The sequence below is a fragment of the Sander lucioperca genome, chromosome 18 (assembly GCF_008315115.2).
Source record: "Sander lucioperca isolate FBNREF2018 chromosome 18, SLUC_FBN_1.2, whole genome shotgun sequence".
NCBI classification, from domain to species: domain Eukaryota; kingdom Metazoa; phylum Chordata; class Actinopteri; order Perciformes; family Percidae; genus Sander; species Sander lucioperca.
In genome coordinates, this window is record NC_050190.1 from 14525600 (window position 1) to 14548735 (window position 23136).

Here is a 23136-nt window from a genome sequence, read left to right on the forward strand (position 1 = left end):
CCTGATTGGTAAAAATCTTTCAACAGCCCCAGTTTGTAAATGAGGCCTTCTGTTATACAATATTAGTCTCCAAGCTCAAGCTCAGATAAACCCAATGACATCATCAGGGTTATCTCCACTGTTCTCACAGGTACTTCCTGTGATCAGTAAACTGACATTTCTGCGTGTAGTGGGTGGAGGTTATGGCTTCATTACCTGCAAGACATCATCAGTCCAGACAAACTTTTGAAAAAGCCAACATCTCTTTTTTCCTTCAGGTAGTCCAGCATTTTCTGCATCAAGAATGAAGCACAATAAATAGTGGGCTGATGCTGTCAACTATACAAATTGTGCATGCCAACTGATGTGTACCTGCTGCACCAGTATGTTTCCCCCGTTGAGGACAGAGATGCCTAGTTTGAGGGTGAAAGTCACCATAGCACCAAGCCGACCTGATGACCGCAAATGATATATCATACAGTGGCGATACCAAAGGTGGCAGTTATAAGAAGGCAGACAGGTGAATGTGTCTCTTCCTACCTTTGCTGGCACTGATCATCTGAAGCACCATCTCCGCAGCTCCTCGATCATGTAGTCTGGCTTGCTGGTACAGCATCTTTTGCTTCTCCATTTCCTTTTCCTGTATCAAACGATAACAGTAAGCACCACTTCTGAATAGGTTTAAAAAAAACAAAGTGAAATTCCGAAGAGTATTCCTGAGAAATCAATAGCACCTCAAAAGTTTTCTCTTTCCCTTCAACATCTTCTTCTTCTTCACCTTCATCACAACTCTAAAAGAGAACGCAGAATGTCAAACCTGCAACATTTTGCTTAACAGGAGCATACATTTTAGTAAAAGCAATTTAGAGAAAAAAGTACCTTTGCCATCATATCTGCATATGCAATATACAAGGGATCCTCTTCCAAAGAACTAACAAAAAAGGAAGATAAATATCTGGTGGTTAAACTTTGTGTAGCACACAATCACATCTCATCTTATTAATAATAATAATAATAATAATAATAATAATAATAATAATAAGAAAGTTCCAGTGGATATATTTATAGTCAATGCAACGTATGTAGAGTAAGCAGCACGACTACTGATAAATACTAAAAAGAACTGCTTGTGTTTCAGTCCCAGTGTGAAATATATGTTGATGATTTATCTTAATGCAGCTCTTTATTAGCTAAGAGACAGGCCAAAACTATTATGTAGCACAGATGGAGCCAAACATGTTGGTGCCAGGTGGCCAGGTGTGTGACAGTGAGTGTGTATTCACCTGCACTCAGTCAGAGCGTTGTGGCTGAAATGTAGAATGAGCTGGTGCAGAGGGTCTGGCTGCTTTCTGACCACCTCCTCTTCCTCTTCCTCCATCTTAGGCTGCGTTTTCTGGACAAACCCATGCAAGTACATACTGGAGCTCAGGCATGTAGTCTCAATATCAGCTATATGATCCCAAAATACTTTGTATGAGCAGTAGTTACAGTAACATTGAACTGTTACTATTATCGTACTATACACCACTTACCTTAAGAAAATAAGGTTGTATCAGAAAAAAGACAGTAATAGCATACACTGATAGCATGCAGACAATAAACCACAAGTGTATGCACACACACACACACACACACGCACGCACGCACGCACACGCACACACACACACACACACACACACACACACACACACACATCTCAGAGAGATCCAACAGGGCCAAGAGATCTCACGCTCACATTCACACACAGCGGATGATGTTCAGCAGTGTTAAAAGGTGAAGAATGGAGTTAAGCATGACTCTCCATGAACCTAGTTTACACTTTATCATAGACTTCCTATTCTTTCACGATAGCAAACACATTGGAACTTTTTTTCTGTAGTGTTGCTGCAAATATGTGTGCTTGGTTGGCTAGATCATAAAGTTCTGTGGCTTTCATTTCAAATAGTGTGGAAATAGATGAGATTTTCAAAAGTTGTATTATCGGTAATTTAAATTGTTATCTTTATTTCATTATTTATAAAAAACAAAAAAACACACCCATTGGCAAAGTAGGGTATATATCGAGTTCCAGCGTGCCTTCATGATAGCCTCTTATTCCACATCAGAAAACTGAATTTGTTAAACTATTACATGAATCCTTGAAGCATTTTTAATCAATCTCTGCATATTTTGCTGTAGGTTATCATGTGCTACAAAGTGCCGATGAAGAAGCACTTGTATGAAGTAACTGTAATGTTTTGATTGTTCAAATTTAAGAAAGACACTACAACTTTCTGAAATTTCATTGGTAAGGCGAAGCATCGAGGGAGGATGCCCTCTTACCGATGTTGGACGGGACTTGATGGTCGAAATACACCGGCTGGCTCTGACATCAGCGGTGATGTCATGCTTGCCAAAAATGGTTGTGTGTGTGTGGTTGAGAAACATCATATGGATGACTGAATGCGAGCCAGTGTGTGTGGTGGAATTGGCGTACTTTTAATGATGACAAGTAAAGGAAAGTGGTGCTGTAGGGGCGACGCTCAGCTCCCCACAGCACATGGGTAACAACAAGAGGGCACTGGGGGATGACACAAGTACTTACTGCAAGATCCTGCACTAGCTTCTCCTCAAAAGAGTACTCCTCTGTTTCTATCCATATTCTCTGATAGGCCAGGAGGAAGAGGTTAATAGAGCGATGCCTAAGGAAGGGTAAGAGGAGATTAGCCTGGGTTAGATAAGAGCAGAGCAAAGGAGGGGAGAAGACCCTCAAGGAGAGGTTAATGCAGGTTAGTTTAGGATGCTGGCACATCCAACTGGTCACCTTAGAGGAAACTTATCATGTTGCTTAGAAATAGAGAAATGCTCTCTGCCTTGTCATCAGCAGGCAGGAATTGCAATTCTAGAGTAGAATAAGGAGTTGATCTGAACTTTGATTGTGTTAAGCACCCATGTATCTGCACATCAGCAACAGTTAAAGCTGACATTTAAGGGCTGGCTCTCGGTGCATATTTAGCATTCAGACAGTGGTATCAATCTTCTCATCAAACTCTTGGCAAGAAAGCGATTATACAAATATCTCCTAAAATGTTAAACTATTCATTGCATTACTGTACGGATATGGACCAGTGGAAAAACCAGCGGGAATATTTGAATGGGAGTTGCATTTGTAGCATAAACCGTGCCTGGAGGAAAGCGAGGGGTACAATAGTTAAGAAAGGTATGCAAGGTCGTACAGTTGCAACGTTGGATCAGCGCTACGTTACCGTCAGCATGGAGAGCAGACGGTCATAGTCTGAGTTCTCATGCATTATCTCCAGCCAAATATGTCGGTAGGCTTTCAGGAAGTAATTATTGTTTTTGTGCCTGAGGGGATGAGGTACAGTAGAGTGTGATATTGAGGAGAGAACAAAGGCTGAATAAAGAGACAAAAGAGAAAAGATGACATTTGAATGTGTGAATCTCCGGGACCGTCGACATTATCCAGAAGTTTCACATCCAGCCAATCCACAAATCTATTAACCCAAACAAAAACCATCAATTGCGCCCGTATTGTAAATACTGTCTAATAATTATTAGCTATTGCATACTGTGTCATATTTCACTGTCAACAACTCTGAATAAATGAGTCATGCTGTCAGGCAGGCGGGCAACATCGTCTCAGCACATATTGAAGATGGCCACCCCCAGGTTGGGCCTCATAATTGTTTTCCTCCCTACTGTAGCTCTCTGCCTGACTTCATGTGATTGAGTTACAGAGCAGCAGGGCATGAAATTGCTAGTGTCCTTTTTTTCTACTCCTTGATAACAGCTGCGGGCCAGACATTTGTCCTACAAATGCTGGGAGGGAGGCTGTACATTAATGCAGGGTCAGAACCCAGGAAGAGAGAGAAATTAGGGTTGGGAGTCAGACAGAAGAAGAAGAAGAAGAAGAAGAAGAAGAAGAAAGTGTGGTGGTATTTGGCCAGCAAACACAAAGAGGTGATGTTACAATACTGGCTACACAATTTCTCATTTACTACTAGTACCACAAGGAGCTCTCTGCTACTTTCGAATGTTCGAGTGTCATGCTGGATTCACCATCATTAGGCTGTTTAACATGGTTTTAGGCTAAAAACAGTCCAGCAAAGATGTAGAGGCTGTAAGTGTAATGTATGCAGTCATACCGTGGCAGATTATAAAGTGGAGCCATGCGGAAGCAGGCGACAACCGCTCGCTTCCTCTGCTTGGACAGCAACTTCTGCCATACACATTTCTTGGATCTCAATGGCTGCTCCACCTAATAGGAGTAGAATAAGTTAAGATTACATGTTTAATTAACACTGGAGTGGCATTCTCTACGAGGAAAACTCATCTCTGATAACTGATAGCACTTTCATCAGGTTTTTTCCTCAGCAGGACTATTTCTTTAGTAACTCATGGTGTGAAAAGAGTAAAAGAAGAAGCGCAGGAGAAGAGTCAGAAGCGGTCAAGCGACCCAGTGCAAATTTTCTGTCAAGGATTACTGCAATTTATGTTTCGCCACTCACGTGTAACCAAGTAAAAACAGAGTTGATTCTATGCTTTTTTGTGGCTGTACCAACCAAAGTGCACAAAAATGGAACAAAAGACAAGGTTCAATGTTGTTGTGATCTCGCAATATACTGTACACACAAGGATGTGAATGACCAGAGCTTTTATTATGTGCTATGATGAATGGACAGGTGAGTGTGGAGGTGACCATATCCTATGCAGATGTTCAAGACTGACTCTTTGGCAGCATATTTAAAGTGACATTAGCTATATGATTGGTGACCCTGCACCTTCACAGTTGTTTAATGAAAAAAACAACCTGGGTGTCATTAGCAGCTCATAATATGTTTGGATCTGCATAAATGTTTGAGCCCGACCTGCTCCAGGTTGAAGACAGCAGCAGATATTCTCTGGATACGGTCCACCACCCTCTCAGGGTCCGGAGGCCCCTCGCTTCTCATCGCTATGTCCTTGTACAGGTTTAGCTGCCACCTCACTGCAGGGTCCTCTGACTGAGAGTGTGTTACAAAGACAGATGTGAAGTACAATGCATAGTGTCTTTGGAAGCTAATAACCACAGAGTCATTGATTTCGACATGCTCACCTTTTCTCGAAGATGCAGATTCTGCCGAATATGATCTTTGACTTCTTCATCTGTGTCTCTCTTAAACAAAAGCAGGAATAGGGATGCAAATGTAAAGCTTACAAATCTTTCAAAGAAGTGTTCTTGTTTGAGTGTAAGAGTAGATCTTCACTTTAAGCAGTGATCTCATTAGACCTACATCAAATGTGTGGCCAGCGCATGGTCACATAAAAGTTGTCTCACCAGGAGGTAGCGAGTCTTGGCTAGAGAGATGAGCTCCTGGTCTCCTGGGGTACACATGTTGAGGCCGATTGGCAGCATCTTCTTCAAAGCAGCCACAATCAGCGAGGTCTGGATAGAGTAGAACTCACCACGCCTTTTCTTGTGTTTCCTCTCCTGGTCTTGTCCTCCAGACTGAAAAAATCATGATTTTAACCTCAAACAACACAAAGTGGTGAATAAAAGAAATTATGGAAGCTTGATACACTGGTCCTTTAAAAAGGTAATACATACCATTTTCCCAATTTTGCTAGGATTAATGTTGCACTAAAGCACTTGCTTTCAACATTTAAACTGATACCTTAACAGTATTTTGTTGGAGCTCAGTTAACAGTGGGAGAACTCTCACTGTATCTGAATAAAAGCCAGATGCAACTGAGGCATTTATTTTTCAGGCCTGGCAAAATCTGTGACCAGACTTAATCCGGGCCAGTGAAGCATAAAGAAGTTTCACACCTCAGCAGAAACAGAACTAGCAGACTGATGCTGTTAAAACAGCAAGACGTTACCAGTGAGGGGAAATTGCACTTTTGTTCCAAATTGAAGCAGCTGGCTCAGTGAAAACACTAATTTCCCCACCCCCCCCCACACACACACACACAGACACACAGACACACACACAGAGCAACATAATAATAATAGCATGAGGTAACTATTGGCCAAACACACCAGGGTACCACAATCCATCAACAGCAAACACACCAATGGCATGTGATCACATGATTTGCGACAGAAGGGCTGAGCTTCATTACTCCTGATGAGATGTGTTCCGCCCAAAAGGCAATGAGGAATAAGCAAAGTTACCATGTCACACATGGTGATGAATGGAGGCCACAAATAATCAGGTAACTACACTATAGACAATATAGCACAGCTGCACAAGCTATTGGCTTTTCTGCTTAGCGACCGGAGCATATAAGCCAATAAGCTGGCAGGTAAACAGCACATGCACTGCATCACTCTACCTTCTCCTTAAAGGACTGTTTGAGATAGAGAGAGACAGAAAGAGAAAGGCAGATAGAAGAAAAGGATGAGAGGGCAATTAATGGAGGCACACAGTCCTCACATGGACGTGCACTGCGATGAAAACCATTTCTTTGCCTTTAAACAGCTAAACCAGGCAGAAAAGAAAAGAAATGATATAACCCCTGTAATGCTGAAGAGGGCTAAAGGTATGAATGTTAGTTTCTGTCATCTGCTGTATCAAGCTTGCATGCAATAAATTCATACACGCACACACACAGTCATCAGTCAAAGTCCATTTTATTATAGTCATGTTATTAGCAAAGAGGTTCTCTACTCCTCTCAGTCGTTTGTCATATGTGTGTTTACACATAGTTCCTCTGAGATTGTCATGGGCATTTTACATGTTAACATGTACACAGAAGTGGTGGTGTCAACATGGCTGAGAAAAGGTTAACATGTATTTTGCTCATTCATACTAATCCTGCTTATTTATAGATCTTTTTAATCTTTCTCACACACGTTCAATGGTTCAAGGATACCGTTTCACACGACTAAAAAGGTTTTAATCCACTGCCAGAGCAAGGACAGAAAGTTGACAGTGTTGAGAGGTAGGTGGCAAATACAAAACCTACCTTAGACATCTTGGTTTTATTATCCCCGGTCAAGAAGGAAAGGTTGTTGATTTCATTTTGGACCACAAAGTTCTGCTCTTCTCTTTTGAAATTCTTGAGAAAGACAAATGTCGAAGAAAGATCAGTGTTCTAATTCAGAAAAGCTGGCTGTTTTTTGGAGCTAAGCATACATGGAGATGAGAGAACATACGTGTGACTTGCACCAGAGGATAAATATCTCAGCGACCATTCTGAAGAGCTCATTGGAGTCCGCGTCTGGTTCTTTCAGCCACCTTGACCTGCAGTAAAGGTGAGAGATTAATACATCATCTGTATTTCTTCTGCAAACACTAAACATCTGCCTCATCTCCTCCTAAATACTCATTTTAAAAACAACTCTATCATCCGCTCCTCAGTGAGCTAACCTGTTGTTGTCCACATAGCGGATTAGCATGGGGTAGAAGGCGTACAGGTCCCTGCAGAGCACGGCAAACTCGTCGAGGATGAGCAGCTCGGCCTCCTGGGTGTCACCCTTACTGTCAGCCTTCAACAGCTCTTCCTCAGACACTACCTTCACTGTCTTCTTCTTCAGCTTCTCCAGTGTAGGCAGGAAGTGGCTTTTCAGGAGGTCTGCACGGGCCTTGCTGATGATAGGTTGCACGTACACTGAACAGTGGCAGACGAAATGTCACTTTAAATGTTAAAATGTCAAGGTATCTCAGAAAGTTGCCAGTATTAGTAGTTGCCAACATTTGCATATAAATAATGCCCATTTTTTACTTTTTCCAAACAAAAGTAAACCACATTAGCAATTCAACCATTGAAGCTTTTACATTAGCTACATTTCCTGTTCTAAACTCAAAAAAAGATATAGCTCTTTTGCTGGTGTTCTAGTGAAAGCAACGATTTGCAATTTTTTGGAATAAATAAAATTAAATAAAACAGGGTATGAGCAGGTCTTATGGTTCATGCAGGATTTCTGTGAGATGGTAAAACGACACTGTCTCTTCGAAAATAAAAAAGTTAAAAAAAGAAAAGCAGCCCATGACCACCTGCAATCCTCTTCATCCAGGAGGCCTCATCGATGCCCAGGTTGTTGTTAAGGATCTTGAGGATGTTGCCGAGAATGAGGCTGAGGTTTTCTGAGGTGACAGTGGTGCAGCAGACGCTGACCCCACTGGCTGGCTGGTTCTCGGGCCCCCTCTCCCACCAGTAAGACAGATAGTTACACAGCATGGGCAGCACCACCTCGATAACGTGAGGCATCTCTGTGTACCGCGCTCCAGACTCAGCCATGTCATTGATGTCCTTCATCAGACCGTCTAGCCGCGGCATCCCGGGACACATCTCCTTGACTGAGTCTGCTATGCCTAGGTCTAAAAAGATCACAGGGGATTTACATGTCATCAAAATGACATTTTTCATTTTCATTACATTTGTTGGGGGGATATTTCTCAAACAACAAATATTACTTAAGCACAGTGAGTGTGCTGACATACACACAGCAGATATACACATAATGTACAAAATGTATGATGTATGTAGGAAAAACATATCAGCCTTTTCTCATACTGTAGACAACATCTCAAAATGATAAGATGTTTGTAAATTGTTGTTCATTATCCATAATAGCGGGTTAATCTGCCACCTTGGTCCACCGCTGGTAATTAACTTATTTGACAATAATTACATATGACTCACTGGCTCGTTCTCTGGCGCTCTTAGTATTAAAGACGGAGCAGGGGTTGTACGTGTTGAGTATCGGCTCCAGGAAAGCCACAGGCATGGCCCCAGCCAGGGTGGCCAGACACTGGCCAAGAGCTGGTAGCTGTCTGTGGGACACAGAGAGGAGCAGAGTTGGTAAAATCTGTGTTGAATATCAGTTGGTTTCATCACTGAGGTTTTAATCACTTGACACAATGTTGAAGCTGAGATACCTTTCTACATAGATGTTTTTCCCAGTACCCAGTGCATAGAGACTGGTCAGGATTCGATAGCAGGACACTTGGACATCATCCACTGGAAAAGATAAAGAAAATTAAAAGTCCCCTTATTTATAGGGGGGTGGGCAGATATGTCCCATGGTGTCAGGGTGTAAGAAGCAGGTAATCACATAAGCTTAACATCAACTAGACTCCAGTTTTTTTAGCAGCCTCTCGCACAATATGTTTAATCATTCCTCTGCTGTCGGGACTCACAAAGCAGGTCGACTCCAAAGTGGTGTTGAGTGATGTGTTCAAACAGAGCAGTTAAAATGGGGAGCAGAGCTACGGTGGTGTAGTTGATATTCTGCGACACGCCTTTCATCTGGGAGCGAGAGTGAGTGAACTTCCCCAGCTTCAGGTTCTCGAACGTCTTCTCTAGGTCCTCTGCGGCGTTCTCAAAGAACGTCCTCAGCCCCACCCTCACCAGCTCCGAGCCCGACTTCATCACCGTCCTGTTGGAGTGAAAGAGAGCGTGATAAACGACTAGAACCAAATGACTAAATATGCAAGGGCAGGGCTATAATAAACCACTGGATACACCCTTGGTATGCAAAGGACAACACTGTTTACCCACATTCGGACACGGTCAAAAATGTAATTACTTCACTCTCGCAATCGCTGAAGGTTTTAGTCATGAAATATGAGACGTTGAGTATCAACCTGACAGCCCTTACACTGAAACATCAATGATTTATTTAATGAATAAGGTGACTATTTAAATCCAAGGGGAGTTTACCAATGTTGTAGACATACTGTATGACACTGAAAAAGCACGACGCATTAATATGATTAGTCCGTCCATTTTTAGCATTTCACAGTTCATAACATTGCTAAATGAATTACCCATTGTTAAGCCTTGATGTGTCTCACTGGGAAGGACAAATGAAAGACCGAGTCTGTGGGTATCCGCTGTACAGTAGCTCTTCAGCACAAACAAGACACAATAATGCATTGCCCTTTTAGCCTCATTATGTGTGAGCTGCATTAACAAACAGTACATTGTCTCTAAGGAACACTATAAGCCTTGGGCAACATGTGCCGTATGAAATTTGTTTTGCTTATTTAAATGCCAGAGGACGCTCTTTGTTAATAGCAGTACCTCCCAGAAGACATTGCAGTAATAACTGTTTAAAAGAAAATGCTCATGACAAATGAAAACCTCTTGAGGGTCCTACAGAGGTTACATTCTACGTCATTGCATTACACTGGAAAAATGTAACTGGTTTCTCAAATGATTATTGTTTAAACACTGTCATTATCCAACTGAGGCTTTTGTTAACATTTAAAAATGTGTTAGTTTTCATTTCAAGAGAAAACTCAAAGCTGCCAGGTTCCCTGTGAGTCTCGAGTTCTGCCAAATTCTCACCTGGTGTCCAGGGTGTGTGCCAGGATATGCAGACAGCTGACGATGGTAGTGGAGTCGCTCCCTACAAGACAACCCAAAAGACTTCAATATGACGTGAACATACACACTGGCATCCATGTTTAGGGCACTTTCCTGACCTGAACTGACCCTCTCATGGCAGCAATAAGTTAATGTCTGTGTATGTACCAAACACTCAACAGCCTCCAATCAAACAGGTGAGTTAAGGGTCAGTTAGACGTGGTAAGGTTAGTGGATCAATATTTAGTTCACCACCTCAGATGGATGTGGGATATCCACTGTGGTTAATGGCACGATGGGTTAACGTATCAAATTCAGTGGTTTGTCTTTTTAGTCGCTGTTGTTGAAAGAAATAGTTAAATTTTTTGAGGATATAGGCATATTTGATTTCTTTTTGATAGTTAGATGATCTCATGTCTGTATGATAAACATAGAGCTACAGCCAGCAGCCGGTTAGCTTAGCTTAGCGTAAAGAGTAGAAACTGGGGACAACGGCTAGCTTGGCTCTGCCTAAAGGTAAGAAAATCCACCTACCAGCTCTTCTTAAGATCACAAATAAGCATGTTATATCTTGTTTGTTTCATATACAATTAAGTGCAGTTTTATAGATAAATGCTGCAGTATTTGGTATCTAATATGTTACCCAAAAAGCGTTTGCTGTGCACTCAAAACTATATTTTTAGGCCACTGTTAATAAAGTCCTTAAAACAAGACACCTCAGTTCATGAGAACCGAAAATAAGTTAATGACAACCAACTTAAAGGGGAAAATCACCCCAAAATCAAACATATTTTTTCTTACATGCAATTAATCATGTATGAGAGGCTCATTCTTTTAACAGCGTGTGATGTACACATTAATGGTATCCTCCTCGAGTGAGCTGTAGCATTAACTAGCTAATGTGAGCTAGCATAATCGGTAAGCTACAGTTACAGCTCCGCCGAGGAGGACATGAGTACGCTTCCTTCTGCGCTGTGATACGGTTGGCGAGTGTAGTTTGGTAGAAAGAAAATAGTTTCTACATGAAACTGCTCACAAATAAGGTCTGTGGATTATCTTTAGTAACCGGGTTACAATTTCTGGAAAGAGACATTGCTGTTGAGTTTATCAAATGTATTCTTTTGGCGCATTGAGCACCACATGCTGAGTGCCACCTAGTGTGCCATTATATCTGAGAGAAGGCAGGCATTTTTTACGGCTGATATCTCCAACAACACGCATGCACACTGCTGACCAGTCAGTAGCAATTAGCTTACCAAAGAGAGAAATCCTATGTCTGACAAGAGCTGCCAGTTTACAAAACAGGCTGGAGGTGTGATCGACAGACAAAGGAAGGAAATCAGACAGTTACAATGAGTACATTCTAGAGAGACGATTAGTAGTTAAGATTATAAGAGTTTAGGATTTTAAGTAAAGAATGGTAAAGAGTTATTGTCATGCTATATTGCTGTAGGTGAATGTAACTGAATGTTTCGTACCTGGTGACCATCTCCTTCTCCTTGTTGGAGGCGTAACCGCTACTGCTCAGGTTCTTACTAGGGGAGGAGAGGAAGTAGAGAGAGTGGTTCTTGAAGTACTGGTCGATGAGAGGAAGGAGAACCTGAAGGAGGACATCGATAAAGACAAGATCACATCAAGTTGACAGTAACTGAATTTAAAAGGGTTATCAATATATGGACATCAGCTGTGTTTATATCACATCCTTACTTTGGCAAAAAACTTGATTTCTTGTTCATGAGGAGACCTGTCTGTTTTGCCACTGGCAGCCATGGCCTCTGGATTGAGAGCGTAAATAACAGATTTAATATTAAGTAACAAGACTACTTCAAGTCTCTTGTCAGGGCTCCAGACTAACTTTTTGCTTTGGTCGCACTGGTGCGCCTAACTTTTTTATACAGCTGTGTTAATAACAATTACAACTGTAGACAAATGTCAGCAGTTTGGACCGGCGGCGCTGTGTCTGTCTGCATGTCGCAGGTGGGCCGTGTGTGAGTGATTGGGGGCGGGGCTGCGCGGAGAGGAGAGATCCAAACACAAGCACGGCTTTACAGAAGAAATGGGTCACGTAACGCAACATTAAACCATATCGATATAAACGACATCGCTTCGTTAGTGGAGGTGCACCGGTGCGACCTAGGAAAAATCTTAGTCGCACCCTTACAAATTTTGGTCGCATATGCGACCAAATTGGTCGCACTCTAGAGCCCTGCTTGTAGTCAGGTCCTATGTAATATTACCATACCCAGGTGAGCGATGAACTCTTGAGCTGAGTCGACATACTTGAGCAGCTTCTTGAGGAACTTGTAAGCGAACCTCTTCTCCATGGTAGAGGAATCCTGCTCTAAGTCCTTCAAACCCCTGTAACACAATAGGATATTAGCTATAAATCAACCCTTTTAACTATCAAATGGAAAGGTTATTAAGTAGTGTAAAGTTTCTGCAAGACATCAACGTGATTATACATAACAGCCATTCTGAAATTGTTGACCTCGTGATGCTATAGCCGTTGATCTGCAGGTAGCGGAAAAGGTCCTGGGCCTTCTCCCGATCACGGGCCTTCTCCTTGGCTGTCAGCGTGTCATAGGGCACCAACAGAGGGTGTGTTCCTCCCCCTGAAACCACAGACAACCCAGCGTTAAGTAAGACAAAGTCTATACCCATGAAGTTCTACTTCCGGGATTGCTCCGGTGCCGCTGGAAATTCCGCCGGATGTCATTCTTTTCGGACGGATGTCCGTTACCTTCCGCTTTCTTTGTGTTGTAATTTTAAACTCCGGTGGATTTATGAGGACTATGGTTAACTGCTCCTCAGATCTCTGCAGGGTAAATCCAGACAGCTAGCTAGACTATCTGTCCAATCTGAGTTTTCTGTTGCACGACTAAAACAACCTTTGAACGTACACGTTCCACCAAAACAAGTTCCTTCCCGAGGCTATTTTGCAGAGGCACCGTGGCTCCGTCCAGCACTTAGCACCGGCCAAGACGATTGTGATTGGTTTAAAGAAATGCCAATAAACCAGAGCAAGTTTTTCTCCCATCCCGGAATGCTGTGTGGACTCACCAGACCCTTCTCCGCAGCGCTGTGGAGGAAGGTCTGGCAATACGAGACTAAGTAAGACTTGATCAGCCACCGCTCTCTACTGTTTGTCTGTGTGAAGGCGTAGGTGACATGAAGTGGATGCACCACTCAGCTGAACCTATTTAGTCAAGACCGGTGAGGCAGACACACACATATGCTCATAGACACATATTAATACTGCAACAAGCGAGTGGCACCTTAAATCCACCCACACAGGCATACTGTCTCTTCCATCTCTGTTTTGCAGGTATCTCCTTGTAATGATTGAGTTCATCAGCAAATCACCTCTGCTTCCAAGGTCACACTTTTTCTTCTTGGCCCAGATGTTATGGTAATTTTCAGCCAGCACCTCCACCATCCCCTTGGATCAAAGACAAGAGACAATCAGTACATCTCACTGAGGAGCATGTCCTGCCCACGTTACTCATTCACATTCAGAAAATATTGCTTTTCATCTTGTATTCAGACTGAGAGATTGTTTGATGTAAAAAAGAAAAATAAAAGCATGATAAAACAAATAGGAGGTCACTCACCTGCAATTCTCTTGATAGAACCACATTGCTTGTGTCTATCGGGCTCGGATTGAAGCCATTTGCCTGAAAATGTTCAAAAAGATGCAGATTTACAGTGAGACGGTGTGTTATTAGTTATTACTCAACACTTTGAAAACACAAGATTTAGCATTATGTTAAAATGATTATTCTGTGTCCTTAGGCTTTCAGTCTATTATACAGGGAGATCAGCAGGTTTAACTTACATCTTTATAAATACTATTTAAGTAGTTGTACATTTTTATTCCCAATTTGTATATACGTTCTTTCCTTTGTATTTTTTTCTTTATTTTTTGAATATTTGTTCTTGTATTCTATCCTATTTATTATGTCTTGTATATTCTGTATGTGTGCTGTGTGTCTGATATTTTGCTGCTATAGAACTGAAATTTCCCAATTTGGGATCACTAAAGTATATCTAAGCTAATCTAATCTAATCTAAGACCAGTGATTTCCAAAGTCAACTAAAAACAGAAATGATAAGTAAAAAGAAAAAATAACAGCCAAATAGGATTAAAAATTGCCCATCAATCTCAGTCAGATGCAACGCACCACATAACGCCACATGCTACAATTAAGATGTGTGAAAACTAGTTAGCAAGCAGAGAAGTTAGAATAGTTAGCTTAAAGTAAGGAGAAATATGTTGAAATTGTTCTCAAAAAAATAATGGATAAACAGTTGAAATAGTTAGCTAAAAGAAATAAACAGTTGAAATAGTTAACATTAGCTAAAATACAGTAAATAAACAGTTGAAATAGTTAGCTAGAGGAAATGGTTAAAAAACGTAAAATAGTTGGATTAAAGTAAGGAAAAAAACTGCTAAAAGAGTTAGCTAGCTCTAGTAGTACAAGTGCAAACTTAACTAAAGCAATCTAAACACGGATAATTCAACTGCATGATAAATATTTATATTGTTGTAATATCCACTTTTATATAATTAATCCAAGCCGGTTCAAAATCTGCACTAGCTTAGATGATTAGCATTTATGAACCTGCTTGTTTAAGAGAAAATATACAGAAATCAAAATATTGTCTCAAAAAGGATTAAGATTTTTTTTTGGGCATTAAAAATATTTGATTATGAATTTTTCATCACACCTCATACCAAAGACAGACAATTTTGTAGAGAAATTATTTTTTGACTATTCGTCTCCAGCAAACCTTAGCTTTGGTTCGTTTTAAACCTTTCACAAACGTTTTCGGAGGACAAGCACATTTGGTGTTAGTGTTTGTGTTTTGCGCTGTACCTGTGATGCCTGAGAGATCTTTCGCATTTTCTCGTTCTCCCTCTGTTGAGACATGCTTTCTCCATCCTTAGTCCTGTCGATGCTCCAGCCCATTGCCAGCATACTCTTCATGGACTCTCTAATTGGCCATCTGTAAATCTCTTTCTCCTGAAGCACAGAGACAGAAATGGGGAACAAGGACTACGGTAAACCCAGAAGCCTCAATCTTTAGGTTAGCCCTTCATTGTTACACAAATCTCACATTCAACATTCTTTACCTTCTCTGTCAGGGCTTTGTAGATTCTGAGCTGAGGGTGAATCTTGGCCTTCTCATCCACACAGTCGCCATATTTCCATCCCAGCAGCACCTGAGGCACAAGCACAAAGGGATGTACAAGGGTGATAGCAATCTTCATTGCCTTTACAGTCCCCTAAGGACATGATTTATTATTTGAAAGACCGGGTAAGAGATTAAGTATGCATAACATAGAGTCATGGTACATTCAGTTCTCGCTGTGCTCAGCAGTTAGTACTTTTTCTGACAGATGCAACAATGCAGGCTAAGCTGTTGGCGCGAAAGAGAGCAGGGGGCTTCTACACAGAGACTAGTACAATTATTGTCAGCATGCCCAGAGGATCCCTTTCAGCAGTGACAAAAATGAGGCCTCACCAAAGGAAACAATGCTGTGATATTGGAAAATATAATATAAAATTTTGATCTGAATCGTTTTTTTACTTTTATATGGCTGCATTTCTGCTGATTTTGCGTGCAGTATTTCTTCAGGGAGAGGCATTTTTTTAGTCCTTACAACACTCATGACTTGTTCCAAGTCAAATACTGTGCAATGTAATACCTGTTTTTCCCCAGACGAAAGCTCTTTTCTTTGGCCTTACCTTCTCTGCTGACCATTTCTCATGGGAGTGCTCTGCATATTTATTGGCAAAGTGCTCAAGCTTCTCTGGAAGAGCAATGCTAGAAAAAAAAAGTGTGACAATTAGTCAGCTTTTGTATGCAAATGCTTGTTACTGTCATGTACTGTGCATGTCATCACAGGTTTGATATAATAACACATTTCCTATTAATGTCTGGCTCCAACACGGCTTACTTAGCAGTACTGATGGGTTTGGGGTCAAAGTTGCCCTGAGCATCTACAGAAACAGGCTTCTCCACAGTGGTACTAATGGAGGCATCCACGTAGTCCGGTGGCAAAGCTCCAGCTATGGCACTGAGGCAAGGCATGGCCATCTTGAATAGCTCTGCGTCATATTTCTGCAATGCAAAACTTAGCTTTAAAAATTGAAGTACAGTTGTGCAAATTGTATTCTTATTTTAATTTAAATATATCTATTTTGTTGTTCATTTAAGGTGGAACTTAAATAACGTTATAAAGCCACACGAGTGAAAGTGTAACAGAGCAGTGGGACCAGGAGCAGGAGGAAAGACGTTAATGAAGAAATATTTTAAAAGCTGAAAAACCAGCGTGCTAGAGGCTTTGGATCAATGATGGCTGTCCAGATATTGATGTTTTCAGGCCGGCCTTTTGCACAGCCTCCTTTAATGAGTGGGCATTTACTGTTGAGAGATGTGCTGAGTCCAGCCATCTGCATCACGGACAGACCTCAAGATATTTGTGCCAATGAATCCCTCGCATACATACATGTTAATCAAGACTGTGATGAATTAGGTGACTTTTATTTAACTGTTTATCACTTTTGTAGAGCATAATGTTTTTTAACAAGAAGTAGATGTTGCTATGACTATTGCTCAAGAAATGATTAAGTCACAATGAAATTGCAAAGGACCTTAAAATAAAAAAAATAAAATAAAAAATAAAAACTTGAGTGACCCCCTCACCCTCTGTGACAGAGAATCAAATACTCCCCAGAAGATTTTCTTGGTGAGCAGTAGTTCATCCTCGGATGCTGTGCCGTAGCTGCCCCAGCCCGATGGGAGGCAGTAGTACTTCCAGTTCTGCTCATAGTGGTTGGTGAGCAGCTAGAGGACACACATAGGGCAACGGTCAAGGCAAGCAGAGTTATAAACAAACAGAATTTAGTAAACAGGACACTTAACTGTGTTTTCAATGACAGGCAACAAGTATACAGCCTGTACAAATGCTCACAACACATTGGCACTGGACCATGCATGTATTGCTAACAGCACGCCAAAAAGGAAATCAGTTCTCCAACACACAGCACAAAGAAATCCAAACATGCACGTGAATGTATAGAACAAGTGTGTAAACTAGTCACAACCTATTACTTCAGTATTTCTCTCGTGTGTTCCAGACAGATTGAGTGGAGCAGTGGAGCCAACAAGCCTGTAATCACACAGTCCAATACTTTATCCTCTTATTTACCCTCCTGCAGCTGCCCACTTCTTCCACACCAGATGATTAATACCGTGAGTGTGTTAGAAATGTTAGAGTGTGTGTGTGTGTGTGTGTGTGTGTCTGAGAGACAGAGGTGTACTTGAGTAATATTAGTACATTAAAAGGTACACCTGCAATAGAGTTTTTGGTATTTAGCTTTAGCTGTTGGTACCTCCCCACCAAGCTGACAATCTAATAAACAGAGGTAGTAAGGCACAATCAAGCAGCAACCACACAGACAAAACAAAGGTTAGATTATGTAGAAAAGTACAGTAAAGAAAAGGCAGACAGAAAGCAAATAAAACTGAGGCATGCAAGCAATCCAACATGCAAAAAAAGATAAATGGCAAGATATAGTATGTCAAGTGGATTTAAAAAGAGTGAGGAAAGTGAAGAAATTGTTGCCCACTCTGAGAGGCATCTTGCAGTAATCGGTCAGCAAGGGCACATCAAAGACGAGGCGGTGCAAGAGCTGCTGCAGCATAGAGGGACGAAGGTGCCTGCAGAATAAAGTGAAAGAGAGATAAGAGTGCTGCTGCTGCCCTGAGCTGCCTTAAACCAGAACATCTTTGGACTCTGACCACTTTTGTGATGCTGATTTTATCTTAATTTTATTTAGGGAAACCAGGCCCTGAGCCATAATAGAGTTTTGTTAGAAAGCAGATAAAATGTACAATTGATCTTTGCTATTCCTTCCAGCTGAGATACAACAAGTGCTTGGTGTATTATCACTAGTAACAAAACCTAGAGAAAACTTTTAACTCTACTCAGAGAGTTTCAAATGTTCCTCACTTGCAGACAGCCAGCAGGCACTCCTCTATTGCGTCTCTCTGGGCCTTGGTGAGTGAACGGCCCTTGGAAAGGCGGTAGATGGTGTGCAGAGTGGAGTCGATGAGGGTGGCGTAGTGCTCGGTGCCGGCAAAGAGAGGGGCGCAGCGGGTGAGGAGGGGTAGCATGGCTGAGCCGATGAAGCGGTTCATGGCCAGGGCCGTCTCAGTGGTACATAGACCCTCCTGTGGAAAGAACGGGTCACAGATCATACAACATGTGACCGTGGGGACATTACTTCATTTAAAGTGAGACTATGTAATTTCAAAAAGATTTGCTGCTACAGCCTTACTAAGTCAGGTACGACCAGTGGTGGTATGGTGGCTAAAGTTAGCAAACTTTAGATACATATTTCATAGACATTTTTAGAGTCAGGCCACTACTTTTCTCTTATTTTGCTACTCTTAAACTATGTTTGAGCATTCACAATTGTTCATGTGGTGGGATTTCCAGAAACACCATGTTGTGGTAAGATGAGACAAAGGGAAAGCTTAGGCAACATCAGGTCATTCCTAGGTCAGGGGATGAGAATATTCTTCCAGACTCTAATAGCCAAACCTGTTCATGAATGAATACATGTTTGTGTCTCTACAGATTGAGGGAGTCCAGGCAGCTGCATGATAAGGGAATGTTTGTTCCTCCTTTTGGAGGTTGGTGGAAACAGGGTAAAGGGGCCTGACACACTTTAGCTAACATCCCAGATAGAGATAGACTCAACTAGCTTTTAGGTGAGCATCTTTTGTTTTGGCGCCATCAATATCTTGGCTTAACAAACTTGACAGCTTGAGCAAGAGATATATGCATCTGGGGGACACAGAGGGACCTCAGAGTTTGGACGGCACTACACTATAACACATTGTGGTTAAACTGTACTGTCTGCCTAAATTTCTCCTCGATCGAGTTCAATAAATGCTTTTGTATAAGTCATCAAAGTCTCCTGAACCTTGACGTATCCAGAAGTCAAGCTGCTCCTGAGTTATTCTATAACAGTCTAGTAGTTAACAAAAGTTACATAGTCTTGCTTTAAAATTAAGGAGTGTATTTGATGGCCATTTTCAAAGACTATGGTTTAAATGAGCACTATGAAGTTGTCTTGTAAATAATCTTGCAAAACGTGTTAGCAAGCTAAGCTAAAGAGAGTACGGTAATATTACAACCACGAACAACATAACATACAACATAAAAGGTTCCCAGATATCAGACTGTGACACATGCTGCATTGATTAAATTAGCAGGAGTAAATGTCAGTGTGAACAGCACTGTGTTTTGTCTGATGTGATGTTACAGAGGATATTCTTAGCTTCTGCCACATTAAAACTGTTGAACGGGGCAGACACCTTCAGAGCTATATATAAAACACTTTACCCAGGGATCTCCTTGCTGTCTAGGCCCTAACTCAAACAAACTTGTGCATTGTACACATCTTATACACACAATGGGACTCACAAAATAGCTGACTTCACTGCAGGCTAGGTGCTCAAAATGACTTTCACTTGTGTGCTGCTGTGCTTTAAATAAACTTGACATATTATGTTATGATGGATTAATTTCAGCCCAAAGTCTGCACCCTATGGATTTGAGAGTTTAGAGTTGAGCAAGCCATCTACTTTCATCCATTCATCCATTATCTGTAACTGCTTATCCTTTACTGGGTCGTGGGGGGCTGGAGCCAATCCTAGCTGATATTTGGTGAGAGGCGGGGTACACCCTGGACAGGTCACCAGTGAATCACAGGGCTGACACATAAGCCTCTTTAAAACAGAGATTCCACAATACTGCGGTAAATCACGCCATCTTTGATTTTTTACACTGAACCAAAGCATAATGCTCCCCAGTGTGTGATTTCAGATAGCATGGCGGCATTCCGGAAGCAAAAGAGGCGTCACATGTAACACAACAGCTTCGGTGTGGTACGAGTTTGTACGCTGACCACTGCACCCCCATGCCGACCAAGCCATCTACTTAAAACTCCATAACCTTTTTGTTGATAAATAAGAGTAAATAAAAATTACATTAATCAACCAACTTGAACCAAGGCTTAATGAGGAGCTCCTCATTAGTATAAAAGGTTATTAAAAATATTATTGCTCCTGAAACGCCTTGATAAGGTTCATGTTACAGAGGCTGGCCATTCAATACTTCTCTCCCGCACTGTTGTCAGCTTTACCCACCGTATCCAGAGAGGTAGCAGCCCTCAGGTCAGGAAGGAAGCCCACTTCGAGCAGGTGAAGCAGAAAGCTCTGGTCCTCGATACCGTACACCCTGTCCAGAAACAGCACCATGGGGGCCTTGTGATCTGGACAGAAGCAGGCTGACATGTCCGGCTCAGTCACCGAGCCATCTGAAAGAGATTGAGACAGGAAAAGAAAGGCACAACATATAGAGTAAACTGCATAGGTGTGGAGCAGTGAAATACCCAAAGAACAGACCACAGTGCATAATGACAAGTCCTTTCTGATTAGGAAAGCAATGTGTATTCATTAGGGGGCATGCAGCAGCATGGTGCTGGAGCCACGGCTCGCTGTCTTCATTCTTGGCCTGCGGACAGAGCTTGTGTGGCGGTGTTCTAGGCAGCAAATTTAATAGGCGAGTCTTGCCATGCTTATGCAGATCAATCAATAGAGCAAGACAGCTCGCTATAGAAATGATCTGGCTTACTCAGAGCAATGGGAGTGTGCAGTAAAGCGTTGTGCTGATTAAAAAGGCATGAGCAGTGAAATGTAATCAATAACCTTCCGCCTTGCACTGAATGTACAGACTTTCCTAAAACCATTGTATCTTTAAATGAGCTACACGTGGCATCCTGTAGTAGCATGCAAATGGATGGGATGCATCCTGTGGTGGAAGTATAAAGGTGTGCAGTATGCTGCCCTGTGTTATTAGAGTGGACATCCTGTAGAGTACCTTTGTTGGGGATGGGCATTTTGAGAGGTATGCTGATAATTCCCACAAGGTCTTCAGTCGGCACCAGAGAGCGCAGGATGGCACGAATACGCAGAGCTTCACCTTTCCCCTTGTTGATAAGCTGAAGAAGAGAAAAGGAAGTGAAAATAGGGTAAATCTGTCAGAGAAAAACAACAAATTCACAGTTTCGATCAAACGTACATGCATCTCTGGGGCGCAACGTCCCAACAGGTCAATGAGGGCAGAGTAGAAGGACATGATGGCATTGCCCATATGTACCACCTCCTCCTCATCGTCACCATCAGCAGACCTAACAGTAGAAAAAGTGAAGAGTTGAGAAAGAACAGAAACAGAGGAAGAACATTTCTAAAAAGCATCACAGCAAAGATGCAAGCAAAGGGGGATAAGCAGCTAATTTTAAAGGGATAGTTCACCCCAAAATTATAATAAAATTATAATATATATATAATATAAAAATAATGTTTCCTCTTACTTGCAGTGTTATTTATCAATCTAGATTGTTTTGGTGTGAGCTGCCCAGTGTTGGAGATATCAGCCGTAGAGATGTCTGCCTTCTCTTAAATATAACTGGATCTAGATGGTACTGAGCTTGTGGTGCTTAAAGCTTGATTTATGGGTGTGCGGAGGCTCCATGCAGAGCTTTCGCCGTAGCCTACGTAAGTGGTCTGAAGTTTATACTTGTGCGTTGGTGTGTGTGTCGATCTCTAGCAGGGCCGGAATGTGTGTGTGCGTGGGGAGTGTATGGTAGAGAGAATGAGAGAGTGATGGTGATTAGCTTTGGAGCGAGTACCAACTCTAGAGACATTAGTGAAACGACAGTGGGAAATCTGTAGCAGGAAAAGTTAACCCTCTCCTTGATTTCATGTTGTTTATGAAGAAGGAGAACCAGGAAATGAGTAGGGGGAAATGCAACGCTTCCAAGCCTCGGCCGAGCGTCGCCGCGACGTGCAGTTACATTTTTCGAGAGGTGCACGTCAGGCTACGGCGTAGGGTTTGGCGTAGGTACGTGGAGACACGGACCTACGCCGTACGTAGCCACGGCATAGATTTAACGCAGAAGCATACATCACGCTTTAGCGCCAAAACCATTCATTTGAAAAACTCAACAGCAATGTCTCTTTCCAAATGTAGAAACTATTTTATTTTCTACATGAAAACTGCTCACAACCAGGTCTCTGGGTTAACCGGGTCATGATTTCTGTAAAAAGACACTGCTGTTTAGTTTTTCAAATTTATTTTTTTGGCGCTTTGTGCATGACAAAGTCTAGTGCCACCTAGTTCCATTATATTTGAGAGAAGGCAGGCATCTCTACGGCTTATATCTCCAACACTGGGCAACTCACACCAAAGCAATCTCGATTGATAAATAGCACTATAGGTAAGGGGAAAAATATGTATTTTTGACTTTGGGGTCAACTGTCCCTTTAAGGGTAAGTCCTTAGTATTGACTTGATATGTTTTGCTTACACGTCAGAGCTGACTCCATGCACAGAGCCCGGCAGGTCCAGAGCCGGTGTTTCAGATATCTTGATGGCTTCCTTCATGGCAGCCAGCAGGCCGTTCCCTCCCTCCCCCCTCAGGGCAGGTCCAAAACACTCTGGACGACGGATGAGCAGCTTCACAACAACGCTGGAGTTCTCCTCCACGCTCTCGCCTGGCACACAAACATAAGATCATAGGATTACATACATAAAAGAAAATACATAATTAATGTCAGCAAAGAAATACAGCACATTCACAATCTGTAGCGCTAACATAAACAAACACACCACGATAAACAAACACACCACAAGCCTCAGGCAAAACTCCAGGTAGACTTTGCCTTAAGCAGCAGAATGAAGTTCAAACTTAGTTAGACCTTTGCTATCTTTTTCTGC

At 42.0% G+C, this 23136-nt stretch overlaps 1 protein-coding gene and 1 long non-coding RNA gene across 10 annotated transcripts in view; one reads left to right on the forward strand and one right to left on the reverse strand.

Annotated features, from left to right (window-relative positions):
- The window catches only part of LOC116035508 (ryanodine receptor 3-like), a 109637-nt gene that overhangs the window by 15599 nt on the left and 70902 nt on the right, over positions 1-23136 (reverse strand). For 6 of the 9 annotated variants that reach the window (XM_031278591.2, XM_031278590.2, XM_035994502.1 and 3 more), the window contains 38 exons: positions 22727-22913; positions 21440-21548; positions 21239-21359; positions 20506-20675; positions 18299-18519; positions 17916-18006; positions 16990-17130; positions 16241-16404; positions 16029-16107; positions 15413-15502; positions 15156-15302; positions 13890-13952; positions 13642-13717; positions 12767-12890; positions 12521-12636; positions 11986-12053; positions 11757-11878; positions 11535-11584; positions 10261-10321; positions 9108-9346; positions 8847-8928; positions 8611-8741; positions 7962-8285; positions 7335-7575; positions 7121-7208; positions 6931-7023; positions 6298-6312; positions 5297-5467; positions 5075-5134; positions 4848-4982; positions 4125-4237; positions 2564-2660; positions 1263-1372; positions 859-910; positions 714-770; positions 520-619; positions 352-431; positions 196-272 (listed from right to left, as the gene is read on the reverse strand). In XM_031278591.2, coding sequence (XP_031134451.1) covers positions 196-272; positions 352-431; positions 520-619; positions 714-770; positions 859-910; positions 1263-1372; positions 2564-2660; positions 4125-4237; positions 4848-4982; positions 5075-5134; positions 5297-5467; positions 6298-6312; positions 6931-7023; positions 7121-7208; positions 7335-7575; positions 7962-8285; positions 8611-8741; positions 8847-8928; positions 9108-9346; positions 10261-10321; positions 11535-11584; positions 11757-11878; positions 11986-12053; positions 12521-12636; positions 12767-12890; positions 13642-13717; positions 13890-13952; positions 15156-15302; positions 15413-15502; positions 16029-16107; positions 16241-16404; positions 16990-17130; positions 17916-18006; positions 18299-18519; positions 20506-20675; positions 21239-21359; positions 21440-21548; positions 22727-22913 — 4465 coding nt within the window. The remainder of the gene's footprint in view (positions 1-195; positions 273-351; positions 432-519; positions 620-713; positions 771-858; positions 911-1262; positions 1373-2563; positions 2661-4124; positions 4238-4847; positions 4983-5074; positions 5135-5296; positions 5468-6297; positions 6313-6930; positions 7024-7120; positions 7209-7334; positions 7576-7961; positions 8286-8610; positions 8742-8846; positions 8929-9107; positions 9347-10260; positions 10322-11534; positions 11585-11756; positions 11879-11985; positions 12054-12520; positions 12637-12766; positions 12891-13641; positions 13718-13889; positions 13953-15155; positions 15303-15412; positions 15503-16028; positions 16108-16240; positions 16405-16989; positions 17131-17915; positions 18007-18298; positions 18520-20505; positions 20676-21238; positions 21360-21439; positions 21549-22726; positions 22914-23136) is intronic. The other 3 variants (XM_031278593.2, XM_035994503.1, XM_035994500.1) reach the window with 1 other exon arrangement.
- LOC116035510 lies at positions 12129-16661 on the forward strand. The gene is made up of 3 exons (XR_004101388.2): positions 12129-12493; positions 13989-13995; positions 16651-16661. It is a non-coding gene; the product is annotated as an uncharacterized LOC116035510 (long non-coding RNA).